The 25790-nt window shown below is 44.5% G+C and overlaps 2 protein-coding genes across 10 annotated transcripts in view; one reads left to right on the forward strand and one right to left on the reverse strand.

Annotated features, from left to right (window-relative positions):
- RHBDL3 (rhomboid like 3) overlaps nt 1–11155 on the forward strand; it is a 143351-nt gene extending 132196 nt beyond the window's left edge. For all 9 annotated transcript variants that reach the window (XM_077923975.1, XM_077923974.1, XM_077923972.1 and 6 more), the window contains one exon: nt 846–11155. In XM_077923975.1, the coding sequence (XP_077780101.1) occupies nt 846–1117 (272 nt within the window). In that variant the 3' untranslated portion in view covers nt 1118–11155. The remainder of the gene's footprint in view (nt 1–845) is intronic.
- Nucleotides 10578–25107, reverse strand: C2H17orf75 (chromosome 2 C17orf75 homolog). Its single transcript, XM_077923980.1, has 11 exons — nt 24882–25107; nt 23795–23872; nt 22553–22678; nt 20424–20566; nt 19700–19755; nt 18721–18840; nt 17190–17254; nt 16921–17057; nt 15086–15189; nt 13075–13272; nt 10578–12648 (listed from the first exon to the last, which is right to left on the reverse strand). Exons 1-11 carry the CDS (start codon nt 25022–25024, stop codon nt 12589–12591), a joined length of 1230 nt encoding a protein of 409 aa, XP_077780106.1. The 5' UTR covers nt 25025–25107; the 3' UTR covers nt 10578–12588.
- Nucleotides 25108–25790: the final 683 nt, after the last annotated feature.

Raw genomic sequence — 25790 nt, forward strand, 5'->3', positions numbered from 1 at the left:
GACTTGGTTCAGATAAGGCAAAAGATCTGGTGCAGACTGAGACTCCTCTGGATCTGAGCCTGAGTCCCAGGCCATCACAAATATGAACGTACTTGAGAACAATTTGAAACATAGCCTGGGGTATGGCATACATGATGAAGCTAACAAATCTGGTGAAAAGAGGATACGACAAGAATATATTTTTACACAGAGGAACAGTGTTTGATTATATTGAAGTGCAAAACTTTGTGAAGCCATCAATGTTCTTCACTGGGGGCATTTCAAAGTAGCAAGTATGGATGAAATGGTACAATAAGTGGGGAGGTGATACTTTTTTTGCTTTAGGATTTGTAGAAATATTTACCGTATTTTTTGCTCTATAAGACTCACTTTTTCCCTCCTAAAAAGTAAGGGGAAATGTGTGTGTGTCTTATGGAGCGAGTGCAGGCTGCGCAGCTATCCCAGAAGCCAGAACAGCAAGAGGGATTGCTGCTTTCACTGCGCAGCGATCCCTCTTGCTGTTCTGGCTTCTGAGATTCAGAATATTTTTTTTCTTGTTTTCCTCCTCCAAAAACTAGGTGCATCTTGTGGTCTGGTGCGTCTTACAGAGCGAAAAATACGGTAAATGATCGATGTAACTACTTACAGAAATATTAAAACTGGGTTCATAATAGTATTATAGGGATCTTACCATAGCAAATAAAACGTTGCACAACAGTGCACAATTATATTTAAACGCTTTGGATTTTCTCATTGATAAAAAATAATAATTTGAAAACAGAACTGCCAAAATATATTGAAATATCTGGAAATCAACCTAGAAGCACTTTCAAGACCATTGACCTCTCGTTTCTCCTCTCTTCCAGTGAGCTTTGAATTTGGAAGAGCTGTGTGGCTGAGGTTCTACCCATCCGCTTACCCTCCATGCCCACACCCAAGTTTTGTCGCCCACCTTGGGGGCGTTGCTGTTGGAATCACCCTAGGCGTAGTCATCCTAAGGAACTATGAGCAGAGACTCCAAGACCAGTCCTTATGGTGGATCTTTGTCTCCATGTATGTGGTGTTTGTTCTCTTTGCCATCTTCTGGAACATTTTCGCCTATAGCCTGTTGGACCTGAAACTACCTCCACCTCCTTGAGATCCTGGGTCGAGGGGCTCTCAAGGACAAATGGATAACTTCCCATCTGCCGGCTCCATTTCAAGGGCGGGGTGGGGTGGGGTGGGATTGAAACGGAGGGTTTATTTTTGTATGAATATCACAGGATATAAGCAAACCCATCTTCTGAAATGGCACAAGTTGAGGGGGAAACTATATGCTGCATGGCTAGGAGGTGACCATATTATTGGAAAACGATGACCTAAGCAGGGCCTGGCCAATAGAAGCTTGTTTGGAAGGAGATTTGGGCATGGAGATTTGCAGGTATCGCCGTAGTCCATAAGGACCAGGCCTTGATCATGCAAGTAGCTTGGTGTTGCTTTCATGATAAAAAGGCTGACAATTCAGCCCTATATTTGTCTAACAGGACACTTAACACCACATACTGGTGAACGCTAATGCACATAGTGAAATTTTGTTTGGGTTGCCTACATTTTTCCAGGTTAATCTTCTACCATACTCACAATTTACAAGAGCCATCCATCAGGCCATGAGGGAAAAGCTCTTGCTTCCTTTAACTAAAAGGGCACTCAGCCAAGGATGCTTGGCTTGACGGGTCAGGCTGTTCTTCAGTGCCACTGCTGATGCCCAGTAAACCTGGACAGATCCTCAAGTCTGCTGCCTTGTTAAGAGGAGCAGGTCTTACAGAAATCTTCCAAGGGGTTCAGCGTATATGGGTTCACAACTTGCCAGTGGTAGAGGCCACTTCTCAACTAAAGGACAAACCAAATTGCACAGAAAGATTTGAAAGTGCTTTAACCTGGTTGCTAAATACAACTGCATATTTAATTAGATATTCAGAGTTTGTGACTGGGTTTTCATTCTTGAATACTTTGCAGACCACTTGAATATTTTGTTTTGTTTTGTTTTGTTTTTTTGTGGACAATCATGCTATTTTCTTCTGGCCTCTTATTTTCTTCCTTGGTCCTACACATTCTTTAAAAAAAAAGAGCAAGATCTACTTGCTGGCTGGGAAGGGGTTGCTAGATGTCTCTTAGTTCAGTTATGCTACTCCAGAACATTTCAGCGCACAGAGCGTATAATGGATGTTTCATCTCCCGTCTATAGCACTGGACAAGACAAGAGACCACAACTCTACAGCCCCTTTGATTTTTGGGGTGTTGTTCTTGCAACCTAGGGAGACATATTCAGTCACATCCCCAACAAACATTTCTACGCAGTTCTTATTTGGAAAATGTGGACGTGGTTCCTTTGCCTCATGTGTTTTGAAAAATAGCCATCTGGGCTGCAATGCTGCTTTATGAATTTTGCAGGTGTAATTTAGATACAGTCCTGTACTCAGTGGAGCTTCCTTCTGAGTAGGCATGTAGAAGATTGCACGGTTAGAGGGTCAAGTGGGTCAGGGATGCATTTGACGACAGTACCTCGAGTAGGGCTTAGTTCTTGCTAAAGTAAAACGGGAAGGAGATCTATGGCCCTCGAGATGTCTTTGGACTCCAGTTCCCATTAGTCCCAACCAGCATAGCCCATGGTCAGGGATGATGGGAGATGTAGTCCACCAACATCCAGAGGACTGCATGTTCTGGAGTAAACCAAGGCTGGGGAACCTGTAGCCCTCCAGATGTGCTGGCTTACTCCCATTATCCCTGACCATTGGCGTGCTGATGGGACTTGGAGTCCAACAATACCTGGAGGGCCGCTGGTACCTCACTCCTGGCGTAAAGCAACACCTGACCTGTACCACTTCAAGCAACAAGTATTAGTTGACATGACTGAATGCTTTCATGTGAAAATCCCCTGTACTTAGAAAATTAGGTACCAGGGAGAGGGCAGTGCTAGAACATTTCTCCTTTGCATCTAATTTTCTATGTAGAAAACGATTTTGTGTGTTGGAACATTCGAGCGTGTGAGCCCCTACCTGCGGTCTAAAGTGGTGCAGCCCAGACACAGGTTTACTGCCTCACTGAAAACTAGGGGATGGATCTTGGGTGTTCTGCAAAAGAAGGGATGAGATCATACCTAGCAGATGATGCGAGCGGCTTCTGTACCAGCTTTGCAATTATATGAATCTTTGCAGCTTTGCAATTATATAAATCAGCAGAAGCATAGGTCTTTGTGCCAGCTCCTGTTCCTGGACGTAAGCTCAGCATGGCTGCTCTAAACTTGGATAATGGGTACATGTTAAAAGATGGGTGGTGTAAGCCATTTCATACAATACCCAGGACAAACTGGGGCCTGCTGACAAGCCAACTTGTGCCTCGTTCCCTGGCAACTGTATTTGTACGACGCATGTTTGCTGCATTCATAAATGGCAATTCCGTCATACACTTAAGATACTGTACGTAGGCATTTTGAAATGTAATGTGTGAAGAGGCCATGCTGGCAGGAAGCTAGCAGAGCTGAGCAAGCAAGCAGGGTAAGTCCTAATTTGATTCCTCCAGTTCGGTATTGTGGCTGCCAAATGAGCTAACATATCTAAAGTGCTTGGTGACTTCCATGCGAAGCACACTAAAATTGAAACTTAAATGACAGCAAATGCTGTCTGTTGCAAATAACCCTTATGTCCATTTTGCAGCACAAATAAGCACACCAGAAAGATCCTAGCATAACAGCCCAGGGACTACAGCAGTCCTGAGAAAGGGGAGAATTGTACGATTCCTAGCCGTTCCTTTTTTCATACATCTTTCAAAGAGGGGCAATATTTGTTCTCATTTTTTTCTAAAGTTGTTATTCTTTGTCTCATACTATAGTGGTACCTCAGGTTAAGTACTTAATTCGTTCCGGAGGTCCGTACTTAACCTGAAACTGTTCTTAACCTGAAGCACCACTTTAGCTAATGGGACCTCCTGCTGCTACCGCGCCACCGGAGCACGATTTCTGTCCTCGTCCTGAAGCAAAGTTCTTAACCTGAAGCACTATTTCTGGGTGAGTGGAGTCTGTAACCTGAAGCGTATGTAACCCGAGGTACTACTGTATTTCTCTAGTAGTGATAGTCAAATCCTCTGGAGTTGTATTTGGAAGCAGCCCAGTAATATTGATCTTTCTCACTAACCATTCAAAAACCCAGAAATCATTCCTCATTTCTTTGGATATTTCTTTTCTAGCTTCTAATGATGCATGCACAATGATGAGGCCATGCATATGTGCCTTATCACATTGCTTCCTGGTAATTTTAGTTCCCAGAACCAGTCGCAGTGGCATGCCACTTGGAAATTCAACTACCACCGCCAAACAACCACGCCCAGAACAAGACTGCCCTTTAGTTGGGGATGGAGATCATCGAACACAAAAAACCTTTGCACCAATGCTCATCAGATGAAAGGTTAGTTGTGGGTGGCCTGGTTACATTATTCACAGAATACTCTGCATACTTCAGGCACGGTCTAAATTTGCAAACCGGTCATTCAGATATGGCAAGTGGAGTCAGGTCATTGGCAACAGGTTGTTTTTGTTCTTTTAGCTTAATCGACTCCCCCTAGAAAGGGTTAACCTGGATTAAATGGGAGAAAAATGTAGGCTGGCATTTAGATGACAACAGTGTCATGAGGATGCAGCAAAAAATACGCATGGATGTGGAGCACCCATCCCAAAATAAACACCCACCGGGAAGCATCCAACAGGAACACTGGCAACACTAAAGGTTTGGTGCTTAGAAGGCAGCTGATTTTGAGTACCTGGTTTGCTTACTGCAGAAAAACTGGGGGGGGGGGGGAGGGCGCATTGCCACTCATTATGTGACACATGTTCCGTTTATTAGGAGAAGGCCAGAGTCCTGCAGAAAGCCTTTTTACAGTTCACTTGCTTGCGGTTGTTAAATGGAAGATAAGAATTACAGAGCTCAAATCTGACTCAGCTGAAGATGCAATCAAGAAACCAGAATTCTGAGGTCTTGCTGGTGTTTGAATTTTGCCTTGATATGCTCACAGATTGTTGCCAGGGACAAGCTTAGGCTTTTGAGTGATCGGCACACAGTTTGGCACCAGTCTCATTAATCCAATGAGTTCACGTTGAATCCCTTTTTCCTGTCATAGGCTTTCCCCCCCATTATGAAGCCAAAGCCTCGTCTACTTGGGCTTTATCTCTCCACAGGTAAAAACAAAGTGACGGACCTATGATGACTATAGGTTACATGCTTATCTGAGTTATTTTCTACTAGTGAAATGTCCATCATTATGAAAGGTGTGTATCTGAGTTGGAGTGTGTGTGTGTGTGTATTTTGCCGGGAACTCAGGGAGAGCTGCCCATTTGGTGAGGACGGCTGGGCTTCACAGTATAGCCAGAGAGCTCCAAGTTAGAGAAGGCTAGGGATCATGCTTCTAGAATGTGACAATGTCCTGATCCACAGGCCCAAAGGAGGTCCTGTGCGAGTGATTTGATGCAGGGATACCAAATGCCAGAGTGGCCAATTCTACTGCTTTAGTAGAAGGAAGTGTAAACTTACAAAACAGCCTGCAGAGCCTTGCTGCCGTTTCAGATTCGGGACAGACACCAAAACAGCAAACGTTTCATCGTGACTTATCTGCACCTGGGAAAGCATGGCTTTAAGTTAAAAGAAAGGAGATTTCGACTAAACATCAGGAAGAACTTTCTGGCAGTAAGAGCTATTTGACAGTGGAACGGTCTCCCTTGGGAGGTTGTGGACTCTCCTTCCTTGGAAGTTTTTAAGGAGAGGCTGGATGGCCTTCTGTCATGGATGCTGTAGTTGAGATTCCTGCATTTGCAGGGGACTGGATTTAGATTACCTGTGGGGTCCTTTCCAACTCTATGATTCCATGATTCTATGAAAAGTGAGAGGTGGGTACACAGCAGTAGCATGGATGATATTCTGAATCACTCGTAAGCCCTGTTCTCATAAATAGCAGGTATGGGCAATATTGCAACCCACATGACTGAATGCTCCTTCCCTCAAAATAATAATCCCCACTTCATGTTAGCTGTTTATCTCCCGCTTGGACTACTGCAATGCACTCTACGTGGGGCTACCTTTGAAGGTGACCCGGAAACTACAACTAATCCAGAACGTGGCAGCTAGACTGGTGACTGGGAGCGGCCGCAGAGACAACATAACACTGGTCTTGAAAGACCTACACTGGCTCCCAGTACGTTTCCGAGCACAATTCAAAGTGTTGGTGCTGACCTTTAAAGCCCTAAACGGCCTTGGTCCAGTATATCTGAAGGAGTGTCTCCACCCCCATCGTTCTACCCGGACACTGAGGTCCAGCACCGAGGGCCTTCTGGAGGTTCCCTCACTGCGAGAAGCCAAGTTACAGGGAACCAGGCAGAGGGCCTTCTCCGTAGTGGCATCCACCCTGTGGAACGCCCTCCCACCAGATGTCAAAGAGAACAACAACTACCAGACTTTTAGAAGACATCTGAAGGCAGCCCTGTTTAGGGAAGCTTTTAAAGTTTGATGTATTATAGTATTTTAATATTTTTTTTGGAAGCCGCCCAGAGTGGCTGGGGAAGCCCAGCCAGATGGGTGGGGTATAAATAATAAATTATTATTAGCTGTCAAGGAAAAGGATTTGAGCCTAGTCTTCTCCCTGACATACCAATTTATCTGTCTGGAGCAGTATTCAATCAAGTCCCCATCTGCCCTGCTATATCCCCCAAACAGGTTTATTTCCTCACCTCCTTTTTCATGAAGGGACAAATTCAGTTGCAGAGCATCTGGCTTGCATGTAGAAAGTTCTAGGTTCCATCCCTGGCTTCTCAAAACAGCTGAGAATGTCCCCTGACCGAAAACCCCTGGAGAGCAGCTGCCAAGTGGTGTAAACAGTCTTGAGTTAGATGGGCCAGTGGTCTGATTCATGTGTGCCTATGAGAACTATACCTCAGTGCTGCAGTGAACAGAATTTCCTGCATAATGAGGCTCTTGGCTCAGATAAAACATTTTACTTTTGAGGTTGAAATCTGCTTCCCAACCACATAATCTGCCCCCAACCATAGCAGAGGACACTCCATCATGGAGCAAGGGCAAGAGACGAAAACACTTCTCATTGATCTCACCCTATTCACATCATATCCTTTATGACTGTCATCAACCCCAAATCTAGTTTGCAGTTCTCCTCCACAACCCCCACCCTGCATCTGAGGCAAATGAAATCTTCTGCAAGGTTTCTAGCTAATGCCTCTGCAAAGCTTAGACATTTTGCCACTCAGATCGCACACGAATGGAGGCCGTTCTGAGTTAAACTGCCTCTTAAAGTCACCCAGTCGTTCTGGGATATCGCTGCGCCAATGAGTGATTAGAGGATAATTTTCTCCTTTACCTCCAGATGTCCTTGCTAGCTTACAACATTGCAGACTGCTGTAGATTAATTGCGTCTTGCAGCGAGTCTTAGCCTCGTCACAAAAAGTCTTCGTGTTTAACTCTGCTCCTGCCAGAATCTCTGCGCCGTAGACTCAGCCTTCCTTTAAATATATTCAAAATAATTAAAATGCTGCGTCGGTGAGGGAGAACATGCAGGGTTTCATACTGGCAAACGTGGACTTAGAACCAGAACGTGCTGTCACATCCGCTCTTTTCTTTTATAATGAAGTATTACAGCATAGGGTTTAAAGAGCAACTGACGGGGAAGGGTGATGCGAGAGACAGATTGCTCAGCTCCTACGGGGACATCTACCGGGCAGCGTTATGTAGCTACTCTTTCTAAAGGCTGTGTTCACAAATTTCAAATTAGATTTTTCATGCACCTGTTCCGGACTAATTCTACTGCTCTATATATAGAAGCAGATGGCCGTGTTTATTAATTGTCTTTCTATGTCGAGTCTGGCTTAAGGTCCTGGAAGAAATCCCTAGATAAATGAAGAATTTGTTCCAGAACCCCCCATGACATCAGCCCGTGCACTGAGATCTGCACAGTGAGTTTGGGCATGTTAGACGTAGAATCCAGTCCTGCACACAGTGGGCTTCAGCAAATCAGACAGATGGGGCAAAGGAAGCGGAATATGTTGCAAGGTTTGATTATGCTCTTGTCGGCTCATCTGTACTATTGGGAGTCCAGTTTGCAGGGGGGGGGGGGAGCAATGGATTGGATGTGTATGTTCTCAATCATCCCACCTTCTTTCCCCTGCAGATCCATTTGGCCCCAATTAATTTTCTGTCAAAGCACATGAAGGAAAGTGAAGCGGTTTTCTACTACATGATGTGGCAGGTGGGAAAGGGTTAAGCAACTCCAATGTTTCAGGTGTGCTTTCTCTACCTGTCACTGAACACAATCCAGGGTGCAATTTTGCAGCTCAGAAAGTGGTGACCAGGCCTGTATTTGCTACTGAAAGTATAGACCAGGGTTTCCCAAACTTGGGTCTCCAGCTGTGTTTGGACTACAACTCCCATCATCCCTAGCTAGCAGGACCGATGGTCAGGGATGATGGGAATTGTAGTCCAAAAACAGCTGGAGATCCAAGTTTGGAAAACCCTGGTGTAGACTGTCTCTGGCCTAGTTCAGATTTAACAGGAACGCTTAGGCCTCCTGCACTTATTTCCCTTTTCTCTTCTTCGACACCTGTAGCTTATCAGAAACTTTCATTTCACCTTTAAGGGATTTTTTATGTAATGTCAAAACTCAAGGAACTGGTTTGTTTAACCTCTAGTTAGTGACCAAACCAGGATATGAAGCCACAGCTTGATCCTGGTTTGTTTTCACTAACCCTTGTTTAAATAAACCAGGGTTCAAAGTCTAGACATCACAGGGAACTGTGGTTTGTTTGAAAGAGTTTCCAATCTACTAATGGGCGCAAAAAAGAAGTGTGAAACTTTGATGTTCTTGATGTTTTGGTCACGGAGTAGGAACCATGGGTCTCTGTTTTAATATATCTAAAATTTGAGGCTGAATGGTTTCTTAATGGCTACCAACACAATGGTGTTTATGCAGCCATAATTTCTTAGAAGTCACTTTTTGATTTACATTTTAAACTTAACACTTAAATTGAAAAAGCTGTCCTGGCTTTTCAGCAGGGCAAGCAGCTGCGGTGGAAACTTCACAGTGGGGAGAGATGATAAAATTTAAATTAAATAAAATAGAATAAAAATTCTAAAATATATGCCCCAACTGGCAAGGTTGCAGAAGCAGCCCTACCCAAATTGTGATACCCACCTGGGCCTCCGACTCAACTAGCTGAATGAGTCTTTTGGTTCAGATGCAGAAATGTGTCCCTATCCAATTCTAGCCAGTGTGGAAATGAGCACAGCTGAACTTTGCAAATGTTATCCAAAAAAGAAAAAACTTGCTGCTAAAATTTTATCAAGTGCCATCAAACTCTGACCTGGTCTTTCCCGCTAAGTAGAATTGTGTCTAACCAATACTGAACTTATTTACAAACGGGCAAAGCTTTCCCCACTTAATCAACTTACAAAGCAGCATCACATTTTAGAGACAGTCAAAATGGAATCGAGTACAGTCAAACCTCGGTTGTCAAACATATTCCATTCTGGAAGACTGTTCGACTTCTGAAACGCTAGACAACGGAGGCGCAGCTTCCGATTGGTTGCAAGAGCTTCTTACACTCAAGCAGAAGCCGCACCAGATGTTCGGGTTCCGAAAAAGGTTCAAAAACCAGAGCATTTACTTCCGGGTTTTCGGCGTTCAGGAACCAAAACGTTTGAAAACGGATCTGTTTGAGAACCGAGGTTTGACTGTACTTGAAATAAATCTACACCAGAGTTACGGGGGGAAAACCTCATGCATATTAAGACTCTTGGGATTACGTGCTCGTATTTCATCTGGTTTCAGGATAGAATGAAAATTTGGGTTTCTAACTCGGCCTCAACCACACAAATTCAGCCACACACATTTGCCATCTCACCATAACTACCAGGTTTGGAAACAGGCCTATTATCTTTGTACCAGGTCTCTGTGACCCTGCATTAATGTGTGGATGGTGTTCTTTGACTCCAAAACGACTTTACAAGCCTGGAAGAGGGAAGAATTTTACAGTACTATTCTAGTCCTGCACATAAACTCTCTAAGCAGCTCATATTGGGCACACTGCCCAATCTTCAGTGTCCATCTTCCCAAAAGCCTTTCAAGTGAAACATCATTTGTGTGATAGTGGATGCACACATTCCTAACATCCTAGGTCACCTTCTATTGCAGGTTCAAGTTTACGAGTGGGGCAGATTGTTGCAATGTCTCTGAGGTTTGTTCACATGCAAAGCTAACTTCTAAACTCAACAATGGTAAGAAGCATCTTAGCACTTCTTGCTGCAAGCCTCTTTTCATCTGCTTAGTGCAAACTGAAGAACCTATTTATCACAAAGATTTAGGGGTGGGATTCACCTAACAAACCCATCAGCAGAAGCCCTGTGCAATGACTTCCACAAGATGGCTTCCCCCCTCCCCCCCCCCCAAAAAAGGGAGTGGAAGGAGGGGTCAGGGGAACCCAGCTGACATTTGTAATAGTGCGATGTTGAATTTCACCCATTATATTCAACCATTCGGTACAGTAACAAACAGAAGTGAAACAAAAGCAAACTTGCTTGAAGGGAAATGCATTTTAATACCATAATTAATCACTGATTTCTAATTGGAAAGAGTTCTTCCCAGAATCCCAAACCAGAATACAAATTGGTAACACAGAGAGCTTTACAAGGCACACAGAATTTCACGGGTTGAATTTATGCAGTAAACATGTTGTTTTTCACCAAATTTAATAGCTCTATTAGTCACCAAGCACGTCCTGCCTCCCCACAGCGTCTGTTAAGTTTACGGAATAAAGCTAGATCGATGAAGCTTTCCTTTCTTTTGCTTACACTGTTAGTACCTCCCTCCATAGTTAACCGTCATAGCACCAAATGAAGTAATTCTGCCTTAAAAAATAATAATAATGCTGAACAGAATATGCTTTTCCCATCAAGGGCTATTAGAGCACACACAGTACTTGCAAAGTAGCATGCTGTAACGTCAAAATATTTTTCTATGGTGTACATACTTTATAGTTTTGTTCCAACAGTTATTTGTGCACGGGTTCTATTTGAGGTTTACTGTTCAGCTGCTTCTCTTTTTATTAACATGGTGGTCGATATAAACATGCCAAAAAATAAATAAATAAAAGCGACATGTAAAGGTTTCCTTTTGTGTGCGGGGGGGGGGGGGTTGTCCACATTTTACAATTGCAACTATAATTAACAGCTCTTTCGACAGGTGTGTCGTTAGTCTTGAAATCTGGATTCGGATATTGCTTTAGCCCGGTTCTTTCGGACCAAGCTCTAGCAGAGGCCATCCATCCATAAACTTAAGTAGCCACATGCAGATCTCTCGCTAAGATTGCCTAAGAGCAAGTCACAGGCTAGGAAAACTCACCCCCCCCCCAGTACAGGACTGTTAACTATGCCGATCCAAGTTGGATTACAAGCGGATGGTCAGAGCAAACTGCCAATTTTCTGCGTATATTATACACAGAGCCCATTACGGCACTTAAATTTAACTTTTTGAATCGGGGCCTTTGGGAGGGGGGAATGTGTTTTTGAAGGACTGTGCCCCCTGAGTAGGTGAAAACTAGAAGTAGCCCTGTTTTAAAGAAAAGTGAAAAATGATTGAACCTCTCGCGATACATTTCTCCATTAAACAAAATATAGGCAAATCGAGAACGGAGGCAGTTTCTAGATATATCTGGCCAAAACTGAGTGTTTCTATCCAGTCTGGGGCGAATACACCTGTGGAATCGCTCTTCTGCACACAAACATATCACAGGTGGTGCACTGCAGAAACATGTACAACAGAGCTGGGCGTATGTAGTGCATTTAAAGAAGCTCTATTCCCACTGACTTCAGGGGGACGAATGTGGTTGTGGGGCGGGGACTGGATTTAATCCCCACATACATACACCCCACCTTCCCGGGCGAAATGTCTGGTGGCAAGGATTGCAGCGTCTAAATAAATAAATAAATAGGCCTACATGCGTGGGAAATTTTATCTCAGCAGCTGCTCTAAGAGGAACCTCAGACTGCATCTCTAAACACCCCAGAGCTTGAAAAAGCAGTGGTGCCAGCCTCCACAAACAGGTTACCTTTTAAAGGGCTCCCTCATTTCACAACCCCAGGTTATTTTAAACTCCAGGGTATTGGGAGAAAGGTGGCAATAGCCGATTTCATTTTTAAAAAATCTGGTTGTCTGCACAGATTTCCAGGTACTTGGCTTTTACAGTCTTGCAGACACAACCTCAAGGCAAATGCATTCGGAAACTACACAGAGATATTCTGGATCAGTTATCAAATCGTGATGCGCAAGCAAAGTACAAAGCAGAATTTTTTTGGGTCGTTTCACTGTAATCTGCTCTGACCGTTTCATTTTTGTAACACACCCTGGGACCTGCAGGTAAAGTACAGTTGATGATAATATAATATTATAATTTTAAAGTGTTATATGTGATCAATCTTTCATCAGTTTATATTCTTAAATTTATATTCTTAAACCTGATCTGAATATTGAATCATGATCCACTGGGGTTGCTTTAATTAACTATTTTCTTAATAGGTAACCCTAATACCATCACTGACATGAAAATGCGGTTTTGGTCCAGTTGTGGAAGACTTCAAACGATATAACCTCCTATTCCCAAAGTAAGAAAAGAAAGTAATTAGCTTTCACATAATAAGTTAATGAAAGAGAACTCTTTTTCCACAAAAGAGGGGAAATGCAAGAGTTTTCTAATCGTCCAAAGTTTTTAAGTACAAATGAAACAGCGAATTCTATTTCACAAATGAGGATTCAGAATATAAACCCACCTTCTGGCCACTTTAAGGCTCATTACAAACTTGGGTTGTTGGTCTATGCTCACAGTTTACGCTTTAAATTTGAGAGAAGTGTGCCTTTTCCTGAACACTTGGATCAAATGTTGCGAGGAGCTAGAACCAAGTGCAGCTCTCTGCAAAGCGTGCACCTGGTTGTTTGAAAAGCAACATTTCCTTCTCTCCCACAGACACACTAATTCTACAATGTGTAAGTAGCCCCAAGTTCAGGAGAAGGATTACAAACCGGCTCTCTCATGAACTCCTCGAGGACATTTATTACGTTTTTGGCTTCCGGCATCTCTCCGTGTTCAACTTTCACAATCTTCAGGAGGACGTCTCCGCTGCCGCAGTTCTTCAGAAACAAGTAGCACTTGAACAAAGCGTAATGGTTCATTTCTGCCTGCCTGATGAAGCGCTTCAGGTTGTTGATGTCTTGTATGGCCTAGAAAGACAGCAGCGAACGTTTGATGGTCATGTGCATCTCTTAGATGGAGAAGAAACTATACATGTAAACAAATTGCGGACATTTCCTCCTCCAGTATCTCTACTGCGACTCTGTGCATGCAGCCTAGAATGAACACTGGCAATAGCACAAGATCAGCTGTTCAGAGCAAAGGGGCTGGATTGACTCCCCGTGCAAATCAGCTGCTCGATATGACTGCCAATCTTGCTTTTATAGATTGCAACTGATTGTGTACCAACGCACATACAGATGCAGCTGTTTCAGGGATCCTGTCTATACCATGCCAATATATGCGCTGGGAGCAGTAAACAAGAATTTTCGTAGGAATAGGTAAAGGTAAAGGGACCCCTGACCATTAGGTCCAGTCGTGACCGACTCTGGGGTTGCGGCGCTCATCTCGCTTTACTGGCCGAGGGAGCCGGCGTACAGCTTCCAGGTCATGTGGCCAGCATGACTAAGCCACTTCTGGTGAACCAGAGCAGCACACGGAAACGCCGTTTACCTTCCCGCTGGAGCGGTACCTATTTATCTACTTGCACTTTGACATGTTTTCGAACTGCTAGGTTGGCAGAAGCAGGGACCGAGCAATGGGAGCTCACCCCGTCGCGGGGATTCGAACCACCGACCTTCTGATCAGCAAGTTCTAGGCTCTGTGGTTTAACCCACAGCGCCACCCGCGTCCCTTCCGTAGGAATAGCTTATCCTTAATTTGAAAATAGTGACCTCAAAAGCAACAGGCTCAATCCATTTTATGCACTTTTATCCTCAACTGGTTTCCAGAGTACAATCCTATGTGTGTCTTCTCAGCTTCAGTGGGACAGGTAAGTAGGTATAGGATCACAGTCTAAATTTCACTTGATTAGACCCAGCAATTGCTGCCACCTTTATGGTACTTACCTAGAGCATACAGTTCATTTTCTTCTATACAAAAAATTCTGTTCATAGTATCTGGTTGCAGATTAATGTATGCTAAAACACAGATTCCAGTCCATGGAATGTGGAAAGGCAAAGGGAGTAATCCAGGGATATAAAAAACCAGTAAGAATTTTGTTACACACTTCAGATGAGTGCTAATTGTGTCTTGTTATCATAGTTCTTTGGCTAAACTGGCTAATAGTTTGGAGCCATCCCAACAACAGGGACGCGGGTGGCGCTGTGGGTTAAACCAGAGAGCCTAGGACTTGCCGATCAGAAGGTTGGCGGTTCGAATCCCCATGACGGGGTGAGCTCCCGCTGCTCAGTCCCTGCTCCTGCCAACCTAGCAGTTCGAAAGCACGTCAAGTGCAAGTAGATAAATAGGTACCGCTCCGGAGGGAAGGTAAACGGCATTTCCGTGCGCTGCTCTGGTTCGCCAGAAGCAGCTTAGTCATGCTGGCCACATGACCTGGAAGCTGACTCCCTCGGCCAATAAAGTGAGATGAGTGCCGCAACCCCAGAGTCGGTGACGACTGGACCTAATGGTCAGGGGTCCCAACATTAAACACTGCCAGAGTGAACGAGATTCATCCTCAATTCGTAAGCAGTGTGTGAAGGTAACCAGAAATCTATCCTATTTCCACCAAATCAACTATAGGTAGTGACCATTTTAGGGGTGTCTGAAATGTGCATGATTGTGCATGTGTAAATTGCACCAGAAGAGGCCCAAAAATGTCACAAAAAGGGGCGGAACAGGGTGTTTGCAGGCTTTTTCGATGGTCTTTCAAATACAGGCAATTTCACTTAAATGGGTGGTTGCCTCAGAACATAACCCCCACATAAATGGGGGGTTGCCTGTATAACAATAATGTGTTACCTTCAATTTAAAGTTCTCCAGTATTTGTCGGAAGAGAAATGGATTTCCCCCTTCGGAGCCATTGAGAAATGCTTGCATCCAGTATTCACAGAATTTGTCACTACCTGAGACATATTTGGAAAGAAAAGAAAGTATTATAGGAATTTCCAAAGGGCTGCTGTGTCTTCTCCTTATAAGCACTGTAAAGAACATGAGAAACACGATCCGTACGATGTAAGAAAATGATATATGAAAAGCCATTTGTGATTGCTAGAGGGGAGAATGGAGGCAAGTGCTGACCTCTTAGAAATCACAGAATTGTAGAGTTGATGGGACCCTGAGGATCACCTGTCCCATACGGGAATCGAACTTGCAACCTTGCCATTATGAGCACCATGCTCTTACCAACTAAGCCATCCAGGAATGGAAGCATGCAGAATACATAGCCTTAGAATGGTGCGAGAAGGCCAACTGCCCTCTCTCATGAGTGCCATGTAAGTAGATGAACTTATCTGGCATATTTATAACTGGGAAAATACTACGGCACAGTAAACCATTGTTTGGGGGCAAGACTATAGGATGGCTGCTTGTGGCGGTATCCGCTTGGCTAATGAGGGAGAAACAATGCTATAGACTAGAAGGACCCTCAGTTTGATCCAGAAGGGCTCTTGTGATGTTCAGGTGCTACTGTTTTTTGTGGGGGTAGGTTGGCCAAAGTTGTTGGACCCATTTGTTGTTATTTTCCCGGATATTTTAGCGATTTCCGCCTGGACACTGCTTCTGACTGCAGTACAGTGGTACCTCGGGTTAAGTACTTAATTCATTCCGGAGGTCCGTTCTTAACCTGACATGGTTCTTAACCTGAAGCACCACCTTAGCTAATGGGGCCTCCTGCTGCCACCGCGCCGCCAGAGCACGATTTCTGTTCTTATCCTGAAGCAAAGTTCTTAACCTGAAGCACTATTTCTGGGTTAGCGGAGTCTGTAACTTGAAGTGTATGTAACCTGAAGCGTATGTAACCCGAGGTACCACTGTACAGTGGTACCTCTAGTTACGAACTTAATTCGTTCCGGAGGTCCGTTTTTAACTTGAAACTGTTCTTAACTAGAGGCGTGCTTTCGCTAATAGGGCCTCTTGCTGCCGCTGCACCGCCGGCACACGATTTCCATTCTCATCCTGGGGCAAAGTTCTCAACTCGAGGTAACTCTTCCAGGTTAGCGGAGTTTGTAACCTGGAGCATTTGTAACCTGAGGTGCCACTGTATTCAGGATATGTCCTGGAAATTCTGGACGTTTGGAAACCCTATTCTGTGTTGTGGCTACGTAGCATAGCTCCAAGTCAAAAGTGCACCATGAAGATCATTTTTAAAAATAAGATAAATACACGATGATCTTTCACTATTCTAAATTTATTTTGGGTTAAACAAAACAAAAAAAACCTGAACTGCAGTCCAGCAGCCTGACAATTTGCCAGTGCTTCTTAAAAAGCAACAATTAGAATTAGAAATAAACTGTACATGGGACAATTTAATCACAACCGTAGCCTTGGTCCATAATGAGAACTCGTGACAAGAAGACCATTGGACAACCCGAGCTTTGCAATGTGATCTAAAGCGGAGGATGACTGGAGGACAAAACCGGTAGATTAACTCCACACCCCAGATTGTGTGTCCGGATCACCCTTGTGGCACGGAGAGATCATCCCAAAATAAACAAGTGTCATTTCAGAGCAATATTGCAGTAAGTGATAGAGCAATAAGCAACATTGAAGACTCCAAGCATTTCCCATTGCTGGCCACTCTGAAGACTGACACCACCTATAATATGCCTGAAACCTCTCTTGCCTGCAAATCTCACCTGCATTGTGGAACTGAGGCTGTGGCTCACTGCAGTCAATCACCACCGGCGTGCGTCGTTCCTCGGTCATTGCCACACACAAGGAAGTCATTGTGGCTTCCCGGACAAGATCTTGAAGGCTCGCAGCTCTAAGGAACCTGAGAAAGAATGCGTTTTGGAAAAAACATGTTCATCACTAAGCTCAAGGCAGGGAGAGGGCAAGGCAGCTGCCGTGTAACAAGCCAAGCTACCTATGGGAAAGGCAATCTTAACGGGTGGTTTTCTCTTACCTGTTAATATCCTTCTTTGTCCTTTCATCGGGCGCTTTAACTTCAACTGGAGTGCAACTCAGAGCCTTGAAACGGGAAAGTTATAATGTCAGTGTTCTGTATAATGAGGTAGACTGGAGTGGCTAACCTGCGGCTCTTCAAATATCGCTGGACTCCTTCATCCATCAGCCACGGCCACGTGGTCAGTGGTCAGGGATGCTAAAGCCCAACAACTTCCGGCGAGTCACACCTGATGTAGACTTAGGCGGCAGTCCTGCACCCACTTACCTGGGATTAAGTCCCACTGTATTTAGTGAGATTTACTTCTGCACAGTCATGTATATGATGATAACCGACACAATTTCTCTTCAAAGTAAATATCCCCCGCTCCACTTATTTTATCTTTACAACATGGCTTATTTGATATATGTTGACCATTAAGCTAGGGAGCTTCCTGGCGAAACAGGATTTCAATCTCACATCATCCGGGTCCAAACTCAATACTCTGCCTACCAGACTCTCTCTCATCTGTAGAGAAGCTGTTTCTCTTGCTCTCTAAGGACAAATGGATGTTTCCTCTCTCTAAAAATCAATGGATTTGTCTTTGGCTGTGTGTCTTTGTTAAGCACGTAAAAGTAAACCTCATTTGCAGCAGAAGAAGTAAGAGTTGTATGAGTCATCAAGCAAGATTTAATATTTTAAAGTGGGAAGTTTAATCTCACCTTGCATTACTGAACAAAAGAAATGCCGACATGTTTTTAAACCTACATTCCTGATCAATGGTCCAAACACCTGGTCCGTCCTCTGCTTAGACTGAGGTTTACTTACTGGTGACTGGGAGTGGCCACCGAGACCATATAACACTGGTCCTGAAAGACCTACATTGGCTCCTAGTACATTTCCAATCACAATTCAGTGTTGGTGGTGACCTTTAAAGCCTTAAACGGCCTCAGCCCAGTATACCGAAAGGAGCATCTCCACCCCCATCATTCAGCCCAGACACTGAGGTCCAGCTCTGAGGGCCTTCTGGCTGTTCCCTCTCTGCAAGAAGTGAGGTTGCAGGGAACCAGGCAGAGGCCCTTCTAGGTAGTGGCACCCTTCCTATGGAATGCCCTCCCTTCAGATGTCAAGGAAATAACCAACTATCTGACTTTTAGAAGACATCTGAAGGCAACCCTGTTTAGGGAAGTTTTTAATGTTTGATTGCTTTATTATTATTATTATTATTATTATTATTATTATTATTATTTATTATTATTAGTCTGTTGGGAGCCGCCCAGAGTGACTGGAGAAACCCAGCCAGAAGGGCGGGGTATAAATAATTAATAATAATAATAATAATAATAATAATAATAATAATAATAATTACTACTACTACTACTACTACTTTGGGCACCATGGCTAATTCAGCAATAAACTAAACCACTATTAATGGACTTTTCTCTTTGACAGAGTTCTATTCCCATGTGCAAACAGAACTGCAACTGCAAACTGTCAAAAAGCAATGAGTTGAACAGAAAAGTCGTTCTGGGATGTGTGAAACTGTACTCACAGCATGTAACACAAAGGAAAGTTTCTCCTGGAAAAGCTTCACCACTCTCTGAATAGGACAGATTGAATCCTCAAACCAAGTTGCCAAGAGAGGCTTAACACAAGTCTCCAGATTATCTTGCTGCAACAAATTGAAAAGAGTGAAACTTTTACATGGAACTGTGAAGTTTAGTTCAGATGAACGACTCCTGACAATCTCTACTCACGGAGCTTGCAGCTAGCATTCATTCGTAATTCCAAATCATGCAAGGCCGACAACAGCTGTCATCTTGAATCAAACAGCTCAGCAGAAGCAACATAATGGTGGAAATCCGAAGAGCTCCTTTAGGCACATGTAGGGTGGCGCTGTGGTCTAAACCACTGAGCCCAGGGCTTGCCAATCAGAAGGTCGGTGGTTTGAATCCCCGCGATGGGGTGAGCTCCCGTTGCTCGGTCCCAGCTCCTGCCAACCTAGCAGTTCGAAAGTACACTGGTGCAAGTAGATAAATAGGCACCACTGTGGCGGGAAGGTAAACGGTGTTTCCGTGCGCTGCTCTGGTTTGCCAGAAGCAGCTCAGTCATGCTGGCCACATGAACGGGAAGCTGTCTGCAGACAAACACTGGCTCTCTCGGCCTGTAAAGCAAGATGAGCGCTGCAACCCCAGAGTCGTTTGCAACTGGACTTAACTGCCAGGGGTCCTTTACCTTTACGGACTTAGTCACTCTCCTGCCTTTAAAGTAGCAGAACCTCAACACAGCATCACAAACTGCTCTTGAAACTCCCCCAAGATGCAGAAGTGGCTTCACCCTGAAGCCCTGGGGAGCTGCATTTGAGAAACGCAAGCCCAGCACAAGAACCTAGAAGCCATTGCGCAGCCATTTAAATCCCAGGCAGTATATTCCAATGAAGGTTGGTAGGTTTTTTTGTAGTTAACTCTGAAGTCAAAATTGGAGTGTCCCTGAACAGAGAGCCGCATAAACCAACAGCGATCAACACTTACCTCTAAATCCAGGTTAATTTTCAGGTCCTGAACATATCTGTCAAGCTCAAGTCTGAATGTAAACTCTTAAGGAAACAATGTGTTTGTTAAAGCATCTGAAGTGTTTCTGACGTTAAGGTCCAGGCTCTGCAGCCCTTGACTTCTAACTATTGTGGGAAGACAAAAAGGCCCTCCAAATGCATCTAATTCAAGGAATTGTTGAATTCAAGGAGCAGACGACACCTTCAGATGTGCGCCATCAGAAGTATGATAAACCAGACTACATAGATTTAGGTACATGGGGATGATGAAATTTGCACATCGTTTCAGGAAAAGATTGAAATAGAGTTTGTGGATCCATTGCACATCTGTTACGTTCTTTCTGCACTAAGAAGTCATTACTTTCAAATGTGAACATATATTGGTCAGCCTTTGGAAGGTGGGGGAATTCTTTCAGCCTGGTTTTTGAAAAGCTTTTGCCTTCTGTTTTCCAAATACAACCCTGGAAAAATGGGGCCTACTTTAAAAAAAAAAAAGGAAAACAAAACAAAACCAGTATTCTCAGATGTTTATAGCCAAAACCACAAAAGAATGATCAGGGCATACATATGCTGTGGTCTGCATGCTGTCATCTTTGGCTGAATTCAATGAAGCAACCACAGTATTACCCACTTTAAAAAAATGACTTTTCCGCTCATAGTCTCCTCTTACACACACACACACACATCCACAAAGATAAAAGGATATAGTTCAAGTCCCTTCTCTGAGCCTCCCAAAAAACAGATCACGTAGTCTAGAGCACAGCTGCTCAATTCTGCGTTTGCCATTTCTGTACATTTTTCTGGTTGGAAGAGGCAGTAATAGCAACCAACTCGGCTTTCTGGAATACTGAAAAGAGAAATTCTTAATTAATCACAGAGTGATATTTATTCTTTTATCTCTCACCATAATCTGTCCACTCGCCGATCACATTATAAACCTAGCAGTTGATTGAGAGCCTGGATTCTACCCAGCCACTTCAATCTAGTGTCAATACAGCTTGCTTTATGCCTCCATTAACTTCTTCGCTGTACCTCAAGAATTTGCCCCAAGAGTTCAAAAATCACCCTTCCCTTAACCTTGCATTCAAGAGCAAACAAATTGTAGGTGATGTCTTAATGGAGTTACGATACAGCCAAGTTGGGCATTTTTAAAACAAAGCAATGTTTTAGAATTATTACTATTTATTAAATTTACATACCGCCCTTTATCTGAAAATCGCAGGGCAGGTTTACAAAATAAAACACAAAAGCAATAGAAACGTAGGGGGAAAGCACAGAAGCAATTTAAGAGATCTTACCCAACTGCTTAAGAGCCAGCTGTTCATGGCTCCCAGGCTAAAGGCTTATCCATTCTTCCTTGCATTCAGCTCCTGTAAGTCCCTATCCTAACCTTTGCTACCCCATTGATAATAACCCTCTCTTTTCTTTTTGGCATGCATTTTGAAAACAGCTTTTGGAGATTAAAGGGAGCTGGAGACAAAAGGACAATTTAGGCTTTGAGCTGTAGAAATGGGAGGAAAAGAGACCAGAACAGGTTTGTGTGAATGACAGATGCAATTATCTTCCTGTTGCTTACTTGCCTCTAATCCAGGCATTTCTGGGAGCATGGGAAAGATGGGTGGGGGGCTGGGCTTGTTGGCAATTCAGACAGAAAGGAGGGACTTCTCTCCCCCCCCCCACTGTTTTGAACAAGTTACAGATAGGTAGCCGTGTTGGTCTGCCATAGTCAAAACAAAAAAATATTCCTTCCAGTAGCACCTTAAAGACCAACTAAGTTAGTTCTTGGTATGAGCTTTCGTGTGCATGCACACTTCTGTATCTGAAGAAGTGTGCATGCACACGAAAGCTCATACCAAGAACTAACTTAGTTGGTCTTTAAGGTGCTACTGGAAGGAATATTTTTTTGTTTTGAACAAGTACTTCTAAAAATTGTCAATGGCAGGCACTGTTTACCTGGGAGTAGGCCCCACCAAACTCAATGGGACTTGTTTCTGAGTTGATACAATTGCACTGTCCATTGATTAAAATCCATTTGATTAATCAACTAAGACTTCATTAATCAGCCCTCGTTTACTCATAAGTCTCCCTAAGCTCAACAGGCTTATTCCCAAGTAAATCAGGATTGGATTGCTGCCACACTTATAAAATGTACTACTTTAATCAAGATTTTAGTGAAGATTATGTATTTCAGTTTGCTTTTAATCACCAGAACCATTATAACTTTAGCTATCCTAAACTCTAAAACACATTGACACCCCAGGTAGTTTAAAATATGAGTCATGGCTTGTATGCATTATGGATTCCTATGCCTGCTACTCTTGGCACACTATACTGGCAAGAAAATATAACCATGGCAGTGTAAACAGAGCTGCCCCTAATATCACAATTTTAATTTGAAAGCGAAAGATTGTGTAACTTTGTGCCGTCTTCAAAAATTTCAGAGACACAAGAAGAAAGGAATGATATTTCCCAGCAGTTGCCTTCAGACTAAAACTAAGTTTCCATGCTAGCTTTGTTATGTATGATCTGACACATGATAACTGCTTATTATTAACAAAATAGTCATTCATTTCCCGTTGCTACGTGTTACAGCCAATGTGCAAACTCCCACTGGAGGCTCCGTCCCCACATGTACTCTGTTTTCCATTTTATTCCTTAGAAAGCCAAAATCTCTTCACATGCCATGGATGCTCACCTGGCAAACTGCAGTAGAGCTGGGGAAAGGTGGGGGTGAGAGGAGGAAAAGGAAGCCTGTGCAGAAGTCACAATCATAACACGTGGTTCCTGCAAAAATTTGGCACCAGGGTGCGGAGAGAATCATGTGGATTCTTACCTCAACTCCACAGATGCAACATTGCCCATCCCTTCAAAAAAGGCTCCCTTGGCAAGGTGTTTGGCAACGAAGCTACGCAGCTCCATCTCTGCTTCGGCCGGTAAGTTAGTGTCCACCAAGGAGAGACTACATAAATGAAAACAAAGTACACTGTTGACTAAGAGAGTTTTCGACTAGCCACTTAGCCTGCAATTCTAACCCTACTTACTTGGGAGTGAGACCCACTGAATTCCGTATGAGTTATTTCTAGGTAGGAATGGCTAGGATCATAGCCTTAGTCGGTACCAAAGACCGGAGGAGTATATGCTCCTTCTGGTTGCAGAGCCAGGCTCTGATGAAGAAGCCTGCTAAGGTAAAGGGACCCCTGACCATGAAGTCCAGTCGTGACCGACTCTGGGGTTGCGATGCTCATCTCACTTTACTGGCCGAGGGAGCCGGCGTACAGCTTCCGGGTCATGTGGCCAGCATGACTAAGCCGCTTCTGGCGAACCAGAGCAACACACGGAAACGCCGTTTACCTTCCCTCCGGATAAATCCCACCTATTTATCTACTTGCACTTTGACATGCTTTTGAACTGCTAGGTTGGCAGGAGCAGGGACCGAGCAATGGGAGCTCACCCTGTCGCGGGGTTTCAAACCACCGACCTTCTGATCGGCAAGGCCTAGGCTTTGTGGTTTAACCCACAGCGCCACCTACGTCCCTAATGGTCAGGGGTCCCTTTACCTTTTATTGTCTGTTTGCTTTTCCCCCCCTTGCTGTTTGGTTGGAAGTGGGTTGACTATCTGGGCGAGTGGCCTGCTTTTTTGATCTGCTTTTTATTTGCTTTGAGGGGTGGAACTGTTTTGCTTGGTTTGCGGGGGGACAGTGTTCTGAGCATCACCAGTTTTTTTCCTTTTGTTGAATGGATATTTTATGGTCCCCATGACTGTTTCTTAGATTTCCAAACATGTCCCCAGGGCCCAAAAAGGTTGGAGAACCCCTGTAGCCCAAAACATTTGGAGAGCACTAGGTGGGGGAAAGATTGTTCTAGGCTACTCTTAGCCTAAGCATGCCCACCAAATGAAGAATTCTTCTTTTCATTGCCATCTCATAGTACTACGGAAATGTCCCACTACAGAAAGTTCATTGTGCTCAGAAGAATTCGCTTCAGTTTTTAGGATCCCTCCACGCCACAGCTATGCAAATTCTAATTAACAGAGAAGGATTCAGAAAATTTCAATGGGCTTGCCATGTTGGTTTACCTGAAATCATCAGAAGACGGAGTTTCAGCTGTTGTGCTGTTTGGGCTCCCATCATCGCTGTCTACACCCTGGTGCAACCTGGCGGGAGGGGGAATTTAATCAGTTATGAACACACCTACAAAAACACACAAATCATATAACCACAAACCACAAAGACATTGCAAGAAGAAGAGGGGGGCCCCCAGAAAACAACAATGGGGAAGGTCTCTGACTCAAGACATGTTCCATTTTGCACATCATTCTGGGTGGTCATCAGAACAAGCAGGAACAGATCCAGGATAGCTGTTTGCTTTGAGAAGGTTTGCTGTCGCAACCCGGCACAACAGTGAGACCTCCCTCTTTCCCCCACTGTTTCAGTTCATATTTGGAATTAGAATTGGAGGGGTGGCTTTATGTATTAGTGAGTGTTGGGAAGGGAACATGCTTTGCATGGAAAAGGTCACAGGTATATCCTGGCATATCCAGGTACAAAATGATCTGGAAGCAGGTTAACAGGAAAGAGGGGTGCCAACTTGAATAAAATATTGATCTGTGGGTGTGGGTGTCAAGTAAGCCCTGCACAATTGATCACATCATGGGGGGGGGGGGCGTCATGTTCGAGATGGGGCAATGTTGATGGGCATTGCCATTCAAACTGTGTGCCATGCGATTTATTATGCAGACTAGAGCTTACTTCACACCCCACTCCCCAACGGAGGCTGCTAGTTTAGCCGGCTTTATGGGAAAGCATTAAGACGCATTTGTGGAGCGGAAGCCATTCGATGAATGGAGTTCAGTACCACAGGATGTGGGGAAGGGCGATAGCTTTTAAAGAGGAAAAAAAAGATCAGCCCAATTCATTGAAGGCAGCCGCTGGCGCACGCCTCCCAAACGCCACGCTGAAATAAGGGGCCACAAAAGACGAGAAGGGAAGGGTGTTGGCTGGAGCGTGCAGCCAAGGTTGCAGGTTCGATCCCCGCATGGGACATTAGATGATTCCTCAGGGTCCCTTCCTGCTTTGCAATTCTATGAGTGCATGCTGCAGAACCGGGGGGTGGGGGGACGCCGCGACGAAGCCCACCAGCTTCCCTTCCCCACCCCGCCTCACCTGCAGCCTTGGTAGCCGTACAGGCAATAGTAGCTGTTGCTGCTGCGCTCCGATTTCCGATCCTCCGGCAAGCCGCTCCCTTCCTCGCTGCTCTCCAGCTCTCTGTCGTCCCCGTCTACGGACTCCTGGAGGGAAGGCAACATCTTGCTGGCTCCTTTCCCCCTCTTTCTTCCCCGGGCTTTGCGGGTAATGGAAATCCGCTCCCCCTGTTGCCGTACAGTGCAGCGCCTTATTCTGCTCCGTCGTGCGCGCAGCTCGCTTCCAAGGTTCCTGCCCCTGTAATGTTATCGCCAACCGCATTGATAGAGAGCATCCCCCCCACCGCCCCCCATGAAACTTTCAGACCATGGGTAGGCAAACTAAGGCCCGGGGGCCGGATCCGGCCCAATCGCCTTTTAAATCCAGCCCGCGGACGGTCCGGAAATCAGCGTTTTTGATGCATTACTGCGTGTTTGATGCATTACTGTATTTTAATATTTTGTTGGAAGCCGCCCAGAGTGGCTGGGGAAGCCCAGCCAGATGGGCGAAGTTTAAATAATAAATTATTATTATTATTATTGTTGTTGTTGTTGTAGCCAGATGGGCGAAGTTTAAATAATAAATTATTATTATTATTATTGTTGTTGTTGTTGTTGTTGTTGTTGTTGTTGTTGTTGTTGTTATGGATGCTGTAGTTAAAGATCCCTGCATCTCAAGGGGGGTTGGACTAGATGACCCTCGGGTTCCCTTCCAACTCCTCACAATTCTATGATTCGATGGCTGGCCCGCCGAGGCGCTTTAGGACGGCGGGATGGAACGTTCGCATTTCTGCGCAGCCAGCGGGGCGGCAAACCAGCTATTCGCGCATGCGCGGCTCTATTCGGGGCGCGCGCGCTGCCGGCTGCCTCTACGTCATTCCGGAGGGGGGGG

Source organism: Podarcis muralis, chromosome 2, assembly GCF_964188315.1.
Source record: "Podarcis muralis chromosome 2, rPodMur119.hap1.1, whole genome shotgun sequence".
Lineage (NCBI taxonomy): Eukaryota > Metazoa > Chordata > Lepidosauria > Squamata > Lacertidae > Podarcis > Podarcis muralis.